This window comes from Typopeltis vanoorti, chromosome 21 (assembly GCF_054136105.1).
Source record: "Typopeltis vanoorti isolate ZY-2024b chromosome 21, IOZ_Tvanoo_1.0, whole genome shotgun sequence".
NCBI lineage: Eukaryota > Metazoa > Arthropoda > Arachnida > Uropygi > Thelyphonidae > Typopeltis > Typopeltis vanoorti.
The window spans coordinates 5,971,411-5,986,367 of NC_143569.1; the positions used below are offsets into that span (position 1 = coordinate 5,971,411).

The following is a 14,957-nucleotide window of genomic DNA, read 5'->3' on the forward strand; positions in this document are numbered from 1 at the left end:
AATCGAGGTGCTTGGTGAGACATTTGGAAAGATTAGAGAGCAGAAGGAGGGTTGGTGGTGGAATAATCATGTACAAGTGGCAGTGACAGCTAAGAGGAAGGTAAAGCAGAAGTGGGATGAGTCGAGAGTGGAAGAGGACAGAGAGGTGTAAAGAGAGAGAAAGCAAGAAGCCAAGAGAGTTGTGGAACAAACGAAGGCCATGGCATATCAAGATCTGTATGATCAATTAGAAACAAAGGAAGGATAGAGGAAAATTTACCAACTAGCGAAATGTAGAAATAAAGCAGCAAAGGACATCTTACATGTGAGGCAGGTCAAAGACCCTGAAGGAAGAGTATTATGAAGGGACATAAGAAACAGATGGAGAATATACTTTGAGGGACTTTTGAATGAGGAAAATGCAAGGACTCACAGAGAAGATCGGCAGCCTTCTGACGGGATGGTGCAGAACATCAGTAGAGTGGAAGTGACGGAGGCCATGAAGAGGATGAGGAATGGAAAATAGGTGGGCCCCGACAGAATTCCAGTGAAGGCATGGAAGGGACTGGGGGAAGAGGGAATTGACCTGCTGTGGGACCTGTTCATGAAAGTTTGCCAACAGGAAAATATACCCGAGGAATGGAGGGAGAGTACTCTTGTCCCCATCTACAAGGGTAAAGGGGATGCACAAGACAGTAAAAATTACAGATGTATCACACAATGAAAATCCTAGAAAGGGTTCTTGATGGTAGATTGAGGAAGGAGGTGGAGATTGCAAAGGAACAATTTGGCTTCATGCCTGGTAGATCAACAGGAGATCCTATCTTTGGGTTACTGCAGATGATGGAAAAGTTTCGAGAGAAACGACGGGAGCTACATTTATTGATCTGGAGAAAGCATACGATAGGGTGCCAAGGCAAGAAGTCTGGAGGTGTCTGAGGGAGAAGAAGGTGCCGGAGAAATATGTCAGGTTGGTGCGGGAAATATACAGAAATGTGAAGACAAGTGTTCGAACCTGTCTGGGACAGACAGAAAGTTTTCAAGTGATAGTTGGCTTGCATCAGCATTAAGTCCGTTTCTGTTTAATATTGTGATGGAAGTGGTAACAAAGGAGGTGAGAGAAGATGCGCCTTGGACAATGTTGTATGCAGATGACATCTTGCTGTTTGCAGATTCAAGAGAAGAAGCGGGAACTAAACTGGAAAGATGGAGAAAGGTACTGGAAGAGAGAGGTATGAAACTGAGCAGAAGTAAGACAGAGTATATGTGTTGCACAGTGGGCGGCGGCCAGGAGACAGATCTGGAGCTGGAAGGAAATGTCATCAGGAAGGTGAGAGACTTTAGATACTTAGGTTCAACAGTGGAAGAAGATGGAGGAGCTGAGAAGGAAGTGGGATGCAGGATACAAGCGGGTTGGAGGAACTGGAGGGAGATGGCTGGAGTGTTATGCGATAAGAGGGTGCCGATCAATCTGAAAGGCAAACTTTATAGGACAGTAGTGAGGCCAGCTATGACATATGCTATAGAAACTGTGGCCCTGAGGAAAAATAATATCAGCAGGATGGAAGTAGCAGAGATGAGAATGCTTAGGTGGATGTGCGGTGTGACCAGAAAGGATCGTCTGCGAAATGACTATGTCAGGGGAACAGTGAAAGTTACGAACTTAGGAGCGAAAATACAGGAGGCAAGGTTGAGATGGTTTGGTCATGTGATGAGGAGGGAGGACGAATATGTGGGAAGGAGGGTCATGCAGGTGGATATGCAAGGAAGGAGGAAGCGTGGACGGCCAAAGAAGAGATAGAGGGAGCTTGTAGAAGAGGACTTGAGGATGAAGAACTTGGATGTGGTGACAGCCCAAGACAGGAAGGTGTGGAGGAGACTCATTATCAACAGGGACCCAACTTAACTGGGAGAAGCTGCAGAAGAAGAAGAAGAAGAAGAAGAATACATTATACAGAAAAAACAGAATTAAACTTGTTGTAAATATATAATCACAATTTTAATCATAATTTTAAGAACAAAAAAAGGATTGAATTAAAAAATATATAATCAATGTATGTATGACATGTAATCAAATGTATGTATGTACAGTATCAATGTATGTATCACATGTAATTTAAATATGTAATCATAAATGTTAATTAAAAAATTATTATTATTTAAAAAAATATTATTAACGTGCAAGTGTCTGTTCACAATTGTATTCATGTAATGTATTATAAATATTATATATAAACGTGAATATATAATTATTATTGTATCTATGTATGTAGTTTATCTGAGATATAATGAGATATAAATAAAATGTTTAAAAAATTATTATAATTAATTATATTATTAGTATTATTAGTGGTAGTAGTAGTAATACATTGCTACAACTCATTGCAAGAAGGTAGGCCACTTCTCGCAACCAACAATCTTCACTATTTAATCCTCCATATGCATACAAACAACACTATCCGTTATATAAATAAAACGTCATCTACCGTCCAACACCTGTAAATTTGTTAGTTTTCTATCCTATTTTCCTCTATGCTGGATTATAAATTGGACTTTCCGAGAGGAAACACCCTTCTCCCTCTATGTGAGATCAGCTAACTCACCTTTATTTGAAAAAAAAACGCATAGAGACTCGTCTCTACAAGAATTTAACTCAGGTCTTTTCAAATGGAATGGCACAGTGTCCCCCTTGTTCTGTCAGTTGAACCACTTAGGCGAATATATATATATATATATATATATATATATATATATATATATATATATATATATATATATATATATATATATATATATATATATATATATATATATATATATATATATATATATATATATATATATTGTTATCATCGTCGTTGCAATCTGTAATTTTTCTGATGTTTGAAAAGTCATGTGATACTAATGACTACTAATTGCTCTTTCGAATATTATTTTGAGTTTGTTGGTTGTCTATGAGATACAGAGAATTCAAATGTTGGGCACCCTGAAAAGTAAGCAATACCTGTTAAACACGCGTCTACTCCAGAGAAAACACCATACCGTGAATTACCATTGTAGCCGTATGACTGACAGTTCCAGCTTCGTTAGTGGCAATGCAAGTATAATTTCCTTTATGATCTAATCCGAGAGATTCATACAGCAGAGTAGAAGAGTAGTCAGCCACTTCATTGACTCGAATTCCGCTGTTTTCAGGAATCGGTTGACCATCTTTAAACCATCGAATTTTTATTGGAAGATCGCCACTGCTAACTGTGCACAACACCGAAGCTCTTTGACCTTCTCGAAGTGACTTTGGGAAAATAAATGGCTCTATAACAGGCTTCACTGCAAATAAAAATGAATCAGATTGTTCAGTGAGTCGTTTTCATAAACAACAGAGAAATAAATTCAATTATTTAAGCTCCGCCAAAAATAATTTCATACAAAACAGAAAATGTTTCCAATCAACTATATTGTGCTGATTTAAGAATTATGAAAATAAAAGATTTATATACTTTGAAGGAAATTTCTTTCTTAAACCTTAGACAATAAAGTGATAATTCGCTGTCGTCCTTCTTTAAATTTCATTTTTATCGCTAATATTTTTTTTTTTCATTTAAACACTGAGCCCATTCTTCGAGTTGCTTTCATTTGTCAAAATTTCGTTATCAGATTCCAAAATTATAAAATTTAAGTTTAGAGGCAAAAATCAGTATTTTATATGTTTATATAAAAATGCGAAACGATACTGAAATTATATTAAAATAGTAATTTTGCTCGTAAAGTATATAATTATTATATAAAAAATAAAATATATATTTTTGAAATCTTATTTATTTTTTTTTAACAAAAATATACTTTTTATCGAGTTTTAAATAATTTTAAATATTATTTAAATAATTACTTTATTTTTTTCCAATATTGTCCACTAAATGTAATTCTACGAAATGTATCTGAATGCAATTTACACTTAATTGGTTTCTTAATTTCAGCTGGATTTATTTCACGATATGAAAACAATCAAAGAGGATTTTTTTCATATTATAACTTATAGTGCACATACAGCTTTAAAATTTTTATTTGATCTCATAGAAATCATACATTAAATTGTATGTAGATAATTGGATAATATTTCACTGATTAAAAAATAGTTGTAAATGGACATGCCATTCTTTACCTTGAACTTGAACAAACACGGTACTCTGTGCACTCTGACCTTCCCTATTTCTAGCAATACAGGTATAAGGTCCTTGATCAGTAGCTCTTTCCACGTGATGGACTTCTAAAGTTCCATTATCATGAACTTTCTGTCTGTGATTGTAAGGAAGTCGAACGCCAGCTATGAAAATATAAATTTTGACATAGATTAAGCAACATATGTGATGTAAATGTAATTTAGAGAAAATATCTTGACTAATAAAACATCAAGCAAAATAATTATATGTCGTTGAAATCTTCGAGTTCAATCAGCTTTTGCATCGCATCAAAAATTTTAGCTATATATTAATTCTACTAATTAAACCCACGCAACTTCCGATGTATTAGGAGATGGAGGACAAAGAAAAATAACGAAAGCAAACAGAGCCCTCTATCAGAAAAACACGGATTTTCCGATCTGCTTCCCCGGTTTATATTTGAAATCATTAAGAGGACCGGCTTTAGCTTAAAAGAGCTACAAAAGCTTAATGGAGCTCGAACCAGTCGTATACAGTCTTGTAATGATGTACTCAGCGCATATAAATAAATTTTAATTCGGGATTTCCAATGATCACCGTTGCTCTGACTCCTAGACTAGTGGCACCATGTTGCATCATAAATGCCAGACATTAAGTTGTTACTTTGACTTTCTGTCGGGATATTTCTTGTCTCTACAATGTTTTTTTTTCGTTACAATTTCGGATAAAATTGAGGAAAAAAACATTATGAAAAACTAACCACTGTGAAGTATAAATATGTACGTAGAAATAATGTGTATAAAAGCTTTACATATGTATATGTTAAAATAATCCAAATAAAGATCACCAATACCTCCTGCTTTTCTTACGTTGTTTGTATGAGAACAGCACTAAGTGGCATAACGCTAATGGATGTTTCCACTAGGAAGATCGCTCTTGAAATGCCACACATCCTGTAACTTGATGTGCGACATTAACGCTCTACTTAAAATTAGAGATGAAACGGTAGCTAAGACCATAATGAGTTTGTGTGTGTGTGTGTGTGTGTGTGTGTGTGTGTGTGTGTGTGTGTGTGTGTGTGTGTGTAGTGGGAAGAAGAACTTCAAGCAGACACCTGGACTTTCTTACTTGTGAAAGAACCGCTACTAACGGAATTCAAACTCAGATTTTCTGTTTTTTAGTGTGATATTTGCTATTTCGTAAAGTCTTTTGGAAACTATCCCCGTACTATATTTCTGTATAACAAGTATGATGTGGGTCAATTTTAATAAGATTAAACGTATCAAGTTTGTAATAGTAATTTTCTAAAGTAAAATGATATCTTTGTTTTTTTTCTCAAGCCATTTACTAAAGTTCGTGCGCAAAAGTGTCCCATAATAGTTTAAGTCTCATGAGAAAACGAAGAAAATTTGCATTACTGACTCATTCACGACGAATCAATTTCATCTCTTTTGATCTTTGAAGCGTATAAGGAGGTGAAGCTGAAGAATCCAATATAATTAAGCGTAACATCCTCGTCAGAGCATCATGCTTCAAAGATGAAAGACTTAAATTTCTTAGCCGCTATAAGGTGATCAGAATAGACCGTTGGTTAATATTTGCATACATCACAAACAAGAAAAACGTTCCTTAGTAATAACAGGAGAGAAAAAAAATATAAGCTTTGCGATTTCATTTACTACTACTTTTAATTCTGAAATGCAAAATAAATATAGTTTACGTGAATATAGCGTACTGTAAATGAAGTAACATTCTGCTATAAATGGTATTCCTTTTGTAACTATAAAGATATAATTTTCCATTTCCCTGTCGTGTGCTCAAAATTCTTTTAGTATGATATTTAAATTCAATCGCCATAACGACAATTTACGAAATACAGAAATTATGTTTTTTTATTACTAAATAAATGATCTTTCAGATTGACTTACTTCCATTTTTAGAAATTTGGCACTTGGTGCACGTAGAGAAAAACGTATATAAACAAGAAAAGAAGGGGTTCTGTTTCATCTATTTGACCTTCCTTGGTTTTTACTCCTATATTCTTTAGATCAGCGCTTCCCAAACTGTGGGCCACGGCCCCCTTGGGGATCGTAGGTTTTGTTGAGGGGGACCGTGAAATAATGAAAACAAATTTAAAATGTTTTAAAACTAAGTAGATTTTTTTATTTTAAAAGAAACGTATTTAACTTTTATTATATATTATTTCTTCATTTTTTACATTTTAATGGAAAAATTCACACATTGGTGTTGGTTCATAAACTTTGCTTACTGTATTTCGGCGCTTAATGAATATTAGTAAATATTGCTTATTCATATGTTTCATTTCAAAACAGTGGTTAATTGTATTTACTTCGAATGCTCTCCAGGGAAGCTCTAAATCTTCCTGTCCCTTTCACCATGCGTTCGTAATCAGGGACTGTTAATATTGACTTTATATACATATCAAAACTCGTTTTATATTATCACTTTCATCCGAGCTAGTTTTCTGTTATCAATAAAAGTTTCTCATATACTTCACACATGAAAAATTCATGTGGGGAGATAGTAACTCCCTTGCAGTGGTAAATAACATGCCCTCACTAACAGCTACTATACTGCAGAGGCAATAAAAACAAGAGTACTTTTATTATGCCAGTGAATAAAGTATGAGGAGTCTGTGTAATATATTTCTCAACAAATAGTGCAATTAGAGACAACTGGGATAAAAAAACACTAATTAATGAATCACATGTCCCCCTCATACAGAAACTATGCTGTAGAGACTGAAACAAAACCATATGTTGCATGGGCAAACACAATATCTAACTAAAAACTATTGTTATTGATTAGATGTGTGTCAGTTCGATTTCCCAAGGCAGCAATAAAATTCAACCGAACGTGTTAAAATTCGTAAAGTGTTAAAACTAAGTAATATATATATATATATATATATATATATATAAAGTGAATGTTATGGCAGTTTCACATATGGAATTCGGTTGAAGAGAGTTAGCATTTCAACTCAATTGTCTGCTATGCTTTTATCTTTCGGTTGCGCGATCTTTTTTTAATACCGCACCAATCATATACACGTTTTAATAACCTACCTTTGCTGTCTATTTCGCGATAGGCTTAATTGCAGTAAAGGGTGAAAAGTCACAAAAGAGAAAAATGTTCCTGGTCCGGGGATTCCCTTATTCAGGTAATATTCACTAATTTCATGTTATCAGTCTGTGGTGTGCCAGTATCGGTAAGTGGTGATATTATTTGATCTATTCTATGTTAAAAAATGTAACCCTGAAATGGATAAGTGGCTGATAAAAAATAAAAAAAATTCCCACGAACAATCAGAAGAAGCAGAAACAGACTCAAGAAAAAAGGACAGTATTATTTTACCAGAACAGCCCGCATCGTCTTCAGAACCAAACGGTAAGAGGCAAAAAATGTAATACATGTATTTGATTTTTGCAATATTCGCTGTGTATGTTTTGTATTGAATATAAATACAATAAATATCATAATAATATATCTCTCTATTAAGATTTTTTTTCGAGGGGGGGGGGCGTGAAATATTTTAAATTTTGCAAAGGGGGCCCTGACATCCAGAAGTTTGGGAAGCACTGCTTTAGATGATCCAAAAATGTTGTACTTTTGTGTCATCTAAAGTTTAGCACGAACGTGTTGCACTTTTGTGCTAAATTATTTATCAACTTAGCAACATGCGTATTATATGGATATGTAACAATTTAATTTATCATAATCTGTCCATTATTGATAGTAAAATATTCGGCAAGTTTCTACGAGATCTTATTCGTTATTCTGTACTTCGTGTGAAGCATTTTTATCACTTTCCTTTGATTATTCAATAAAACTGTCATATGAACACAGCTATTTCTATGGTAAGAGGTTCCATTCTAATTTCAGCTTTCCTTTCCTAAAGGATCATCAGGAATATTTTTATGCAAGTATAGCAATCCACTATATGCAACTTTTTGTACTTAGTGCCATCTACCTTTTTATGGAAAATGAATTTTCATAACTTTTTTGACGCAAAATACTTAATTTCAAAGATTTGGGGTTTCGGATTAGTCTTACACCTAAAATTACTGATTTTTAAATTTCAGCTTCTTATCACGATAGGACGTGGGTTGGTGTGTATATTATTTAGATAATAACACCTATCCGTCTCATGGAAATCAATGTCGATCGCAGCCATTTGACCAAAACAAGAGATTGAATGCGCAAAAATGAAATTTCTATTTATGTAGCTTGAATTTAGCTACCTAATATGACTTAATGTGTTATAGAAAGCTAATTTTTCATTGCTTCTTGAACACAGTTTGTATACATGAATAGTCATCTCCAGATCGGCTGAGACTATTCAGATCATTATTTTTTCCATCAGATATTCTATGTTTGTTCACTTATGAGTCGTGTTTGAACTTTTATCTGAATGGCATAGTCAGAAGAGTGAAAAATAATTCAATGCAATGCAGGAAATGTGCTCTGTTTTATGTTTCATCTGTTGATTTGTCCTTTGAAATCGATTGAACAGCACGATGCTTTAAAGCAGTGTTTCTCAATGCATGGTACGCATACCCCCAGGTGTACGCGAAAGGTCGTTAGGGGGTACGTGGCAATTTTCGGCAATGCATAATTAAAGGAGTCATTATATTTTTCAACAAACAGTGCAATTAGAGACAATCGGGATAAAACGGCACTAACTAACGAATCACATCCCATCTCCAACAGAAACTGTTGTATAGACCAAGCAAAACCATATATTGCCGGTCGAACAAAACCATATGGTTTTGCTTGACACCACCCCCGTCGTTAACGTGTTAAAACTAAGAAATATATAGTGAATGTGTTTCAGATATTATGGAATTCGGTTGAAGTGAATTAGCATTTCAACTCAACTGTTGAAATGCTAATTTATCGTTGGTTCGCGCGATCTTTTGTTAATACCGCACCAATCATATGCAGTTCTTCGCTGCTCTACGTATCTCAAGTCTTGTAAATTTCTGGTAATTTTTGCTTGAAATAATGGGAAAGAAGATAACGCTATATGGGTAGATGACTTTGACGATGCACACAAAGAAACTGTTCTCGATGTCAAAAGTAGTGATAGCGAGTAGGAGCTTCTTGGTAAGTCGCACCAAGTTTTTGTTTTCAGTTTTTTTCTGAAAACTTTAGTTTCCGAAAATTCCCGCACGTATCTCTCAACACGATTTTTTAGCTTTTTTTGGGAAAAAAGTTAGTTATATTCGAGTAAATACAGTATTATTTTTAGCTTTCAAATTCTTACGTATGGATCATTGGTTAAAGAATGGCTTTATAAAACTCCCCAAAACAGAGCAATATAGCAAATACAAGTAGCTGTAAGCAATAAGAAAACATTGATATTGCATCTGGATCAAATGAAATTGATGAGTGTGTCGTCTGACATCTCTAGAGAACCAAAATTTAAAAATAAATCATGTTTTTTGTTTACATGAACATATAAAGTCAAATAAAATAGATATTTAATTTTAATTAATATTTTAATTAATTTATTAATTTTAATTGATTATTTTTATTAATTAATGCATTTATTTATTTTTAGTTAATTAATTATGGGGGTACTTAGTAATAATGAAAATTTAAGAAGGGATGCGCGGATATCTGAAGTTTGAGAAACACTACTTTAAAGGAATCAATTTGGAGTCACGTGTGGTTTATTTACTAATAAATGATACTTTATTGCTGTTAATGTAAACCAATCATGGTCAGCTTTCAACGAAGAGATTTCCTATAAAATGCTGCTTATATCCAGCCTGGTTGGCCGAGTGGTCAGCGTACCCGCTCTCCAGCCAAAAGGCTGCGGGGTCGAATCCCGTCGTTGGCATGGATGTTTGTGATCGTCTGGAAAATACTAGTGGTGATGATAGGCGGTACATGGTGTTGGCGTAGATGATAATTGTAGTTGGTGGATTAAGTGGTGGAGACAGAGAGTTGTAGAGTAGGTGCCCTCCTTCGACGAGTCTTTGAACTCCCTGGAGGTGTTACATAATAATAACTAATAATATCAAAGTCAGTTTATAATAAGACCGATATAGGAAACAGCTGGAAAGAATGTAAACATGTAGCAAATTATAAGAAATCCAGTTTATCTTTTTTTATATCTATCCCATCTACAAAAGGCAAGTTTCTAAGTAGGCTAAAGATTACAGAATCATATATTACTTCTGGAGATCAGTATGGTGTGTTTTCAATCTAATCTACTGGAAATCTCTGATAGGTATACTGGTGGTCTCAAATTGTGCAAAAAAGTGATTAGATTAGACGTCGAATACTCTGCTGGCTGCTCAGTTGAATGTACTACAATCTGGCATCAGAAATGGACACTGATTTTCAGTACAAGGACCTATTGAAATTTCGCTTGCATTTCACAAGAAAGTTATTATCTTCAAACCAATGCATAGCAGTGAAATAGGCAAGAAAATATCCCTCTGGGCTGGTGGGATATTTTGCTGAAATGTTATGGCCCTTTAATGTAGAATACCATAAATGCAATGATATCCTGCACTTGAAGGTATACCTCTCCGTTCATGAATAGTGTCTACCACAACTAGTGGACTAATTACTGATCACGAAGAAACATGGCAACCATCACACATAGTTTTGATGAAGCAGTCATGACAGTCATTTGACAGCTGCCATGAGATCCTAGTTCATCATAAATGAATGAAACTGACTCGAGAGAGACTCAATGCCCTTAAGTACTGTCCCTTTCTAGTTGATCAGGGTCCAGATTAAACTGAACTTTTATATTTTTTTTTCTAGAATGTCAGGTATAATACTTTCGTGTCCTTTATTGGACTACGCTACGTGGGCTTCTAATGACATTGTTGGTTTAATACTTTTAGCAACAAAGCGTAAACGATTTTAACAAATTTCTCGATATTTTCTCGCGCGTTGGATCAAACCATCAGCAAGCCGCATCCATTTCGCGAAAAGTAGATACACACGCATACACTATAAGTAAGTTTAAGAGTGATGTCAAAACCTCTCCTACTGTCACATTATCTGCCATGTTAATTCGTAATTGTTTGGAGAATCTGTGGCTTGCTAGACTAATATTTTTCTTACAGTGTACTTAGTATATATATAGATAAAGAAAATTTATAAAATATATTTAATAAAATTGATAAGCCCTTTACGAGTGCTTCATTTACATAAAGCATGCTTTGTGATTATTACCCTGAAATCTTCAGTTACTTTCGTTGATTTATGAAGGAAGGAGAAGTTTCGAATCCATGTTTCCAATTTGATTTCGAATTCTCCATCAAAATGAATGTTTGATGAATGCGTCAATTTTCCCTTCGGTGGCGCTCTATGCTACCACATTTGGGATGAATATCTGCACTGTTATTAACGGTTCAGTTGACTTAAAAAACATATGACAGATTAAAGAGATTAAAGCAATTTCGTATATTTTCACATGCCCTCTCCGTTTTGAAGAATAACATGTTTCGCTCTATTTCCCGCAACTGGAACTGCGATTCTTACGTTGACCATTCGGATATCCTGTCCAGTTAAGAATAGCAATTCCATTTCGGGTAATAGAACAAAAATATGTTAAGAAAGGACTCCAATATCCTGAGTAATGAATATGCAATTCAAATTACTCTCATGTATTCGAAACAGTATCGTCTTTCTGTTTTTGCTTCAGAAAGATATTCACTGATGAAAACTGAGATACCGATGTTTAAAACAATACCATTGAGGCACAATCTTACTGCTGCTCTTTTGTTTACTACCTTTCTATTAAAAATAAGGAAATCAAAGCCAATATTTTAAGAAAATTGAGTTTGCGCAGAAAAGCTGCTTACTTTTAAGAAAATTACTTCTGAGGGATAGAAACATCCAATAATCTTAAAATACATGCCAAAAAACCTCTCGCTATCATAATACAGCCGCACTACTTTGAATTCGCTGTCATTGAAGTAGAGATGGGAGACATTTCGTGATCCGCAAGGACGCACGGGAGATCGTTTTTACGCTGATAGCGTTGGTAATTTATGCAAGCAACTTACGCAATGCACGTTTCATCCGTTGCGTGTTCAGCAAAAATGTAATGTTGCTCTCGCGCACACGCATACAGTCAAAAAAAGGAAAATCTAAATCCCCGATTACAGACACAACTCAGGTCAATTTATTCTTTCCTGATAAAAGGTTTTATTCATTCGATGGAGTGGATATTGGCTGAGATAAGGTGCTTCATCGAATCGAAACACCATATTAATTTTTGGTGCATATCTTATTTCTTCTCTGAACAAATGATTTATAATGAAGTATTAGTGAAATACGAGAAAATCTTAAAAAAAGTACCTCATAATCTCCTTCGTTATCGCTGCAAATGAACGTAAACCTCTTAGTCGACCCCGTTTTGTCTTCTGTGCACTTAAGAACTATATAATGTTTTTCAGGGTAAGCAGGGTCCAGTGATTTTTCTAATTTTATCAACACTATTGTCCAATTTAAACCAAAAGTCATGAGAAGATAAAGTTTGATACGTCTGCATACGAAATTGTAATAAATTGTTCACTTTTTATGTTCTCATGTGAAAATGTACACATCCTTGATCCAATTTCACCATTTTTTTTACTAAGAGAGGGGTAGCATTTAGGCGTTCTCAGAACCGATTTCTGTATGCTCAGAAAACAGTTCGATATACGGCTTTTTATAACGTGATACGAGTGATAGGAAATGCTGATGTGTTCTTCTGAAAAATTTGATTATTATTATTAATTTAACTAACAAAAAAGTCTACATTTAACGGACGCATCACAACATTTAACTAGAGAGCAGTTTTTTTTCTCTCAGTGTAATTGAACGGTGAACAGAACTCAGATTTATTAGCTTTATAGGCTCTAAATGGATCCTATTAAATTTATGGACTCAGCTACAGGATAGCAAAGTTCTTTAAGTACTTAAGTACTTTAAGCTAAATACAATAATACGTTAAGCAAAGAAGTAACAGGACTAAGCTGTGAATGAACACATTAATTGACATGTCGAACTATAGGAAATTACTAACTTGATATTCAATCTACGAATTTTCGGAATGGCTGCAGTGATTTTTTCTTTATTTTCAGTTCTTTCTTTGTTTTATTTTTTAATTATGTTTTACCACAAGAGCTCAAACTAAGCTGGTTAATTAGTTTTAGTGCATTATCCTACAATAATACGGTGCAAATTGCTTTTCAGTGGTGTCACACACACACACACACACACACACACACACACACACACACACACACACACACACACACACACACACACACACACACACACACACACACACACACACACAATATGTCTCATAACATTTTAATCCTATATATAGAACAAGAGTAGGCTTTGGGAAATTTTTTCAATGTTATCGTTCAGTAACGTTTCATTTGCCATTGCACGTTGAGAGAGAGTGAGCATTCGTCAATCTGTCGAAGTCACTTCCATTAAAAGATAAATTTGAATATTATACTATTTGCTTTCGGATTTGAACAATTGTTTCTCTCTCTCTCTTTCGTGCGTGATCCCACTTCTTTCTTTTCCCTTTGGAATAAGAAAAAATTTTTCAGCAAAGAGTATATTACAAATGTGCGATGAAAAGTCTTAAGAGACGAGAATGCGGATATTTGCCTGATAAGCGAAGCCTTCGCTTCGCTTATCAGGCAAACATCAGGCAAAATGTGTGCGAGATATTTGCATCTCTCTGTGAACAAAAAATGAAGGCAAACAGATTTCAGAAAAGATTTTAAAGAATTTACTGAATTGACTTATAATTTTTTTTTGTAGATTTTTCACATTGCATAACTCGGATATGACAACAAAGATAACCTTTCGCGTTGAAAGTAATATGTACCCAGTTAGAAGAAATAAGAAAATTAATAATAATTAACTTTAATAAAAAATAAACGTTTTATAGCCTGTTAAAAGTGATGTAACTTTTATTCTTTCTTGATGCAGAATGTTTCATTTTTCGCAATCCAAAAAAGGCTTCCACATATTTGCTTAATCAAAAACAAAGATGAACGGATTACAAGATTGAATGGTTTAAGATGAGCTGTATACTACATGTATGGAAATACAGATAAGCGCATGTACAAAACAACGGTGGGCGTTCCAGATCTGCAGAGAACTCGTGGTAGACTTGGAGTCTCTTAGAGTCTCTTATTACCTTAATAACGAGAATATTCACAGTTTTAGGACACAGTATGTATTGACACCATGATGAAACTATAAACATATATATAACTTCGCCACTTATGTGACTAAAATATTGCTATGATAGCTGAATTCAATATCATAAATACTCAGTTTCTTTCAAGGAATTTCAAAAAATAAAAATAAAAATGTTTTGTAATTATGTAATTTGTGTTCTGTTACTTTCTCTCTAATGTCTCGAGGAGCAGAATCTTCTTATAAAGTTATATGTAAGACAATTCTTGCTCTTTTATGAGGGTTAAAATATAAAAATATTCCCTACTGAGATACATTTCTGGTGATACGGAAGTCATATTTCATCGGTTCTGCTTTCATTTCTGCCAGAGTGCTTTGACAAAGGACATTAGTTCGAACAGAGTTATAACCTTTGCCTTCTCACGTATTTCATTTCACACGTACTAGTACTGAATGTGAGAATGGCATAGTAATTTTAAACTAAAATAATAAATAAAATTTTATCTCAATTGCTCATCACAAGAATAACAATAGATGATGTGCGGAATGGCGTGCAAGCTACAATGGCTCGACCTGCGATATTTTATTATCACAGGTTTCCTAGGTTAGTGATGA

The 14,957-nt window shown here is 34.4% G+C and overlaps 1 protein-coding gene across 1 annotated transcript in view; it reads right to left on the reverse strand.

Annotated features, from left to right (window-relative positions):
* The window catches only part of LOC150094603 (cell adhesion molecule Dscam1-like), a 435,546-nt gene that overhangs the window by 106,729 nt on the left and 313,860 nt on the right, over positions 1-14,957 (reverse strand). The window contains exons 8-9 of the mRNA XM_090411127.1: positions 4,139-4,300; positions 3,022-3,306 (exon numbers count right to left, since the gene is read on the reverse strand). Coding sequence (XP_090267253.1) covers positions 3,022-3,306; positions 4,139-4,300 — 447 coding nt within the window. The remainder of the gene's footprint in view (positions 1-3,021; positions 3,307-4,138; positions 4,301-14,957) is intronic.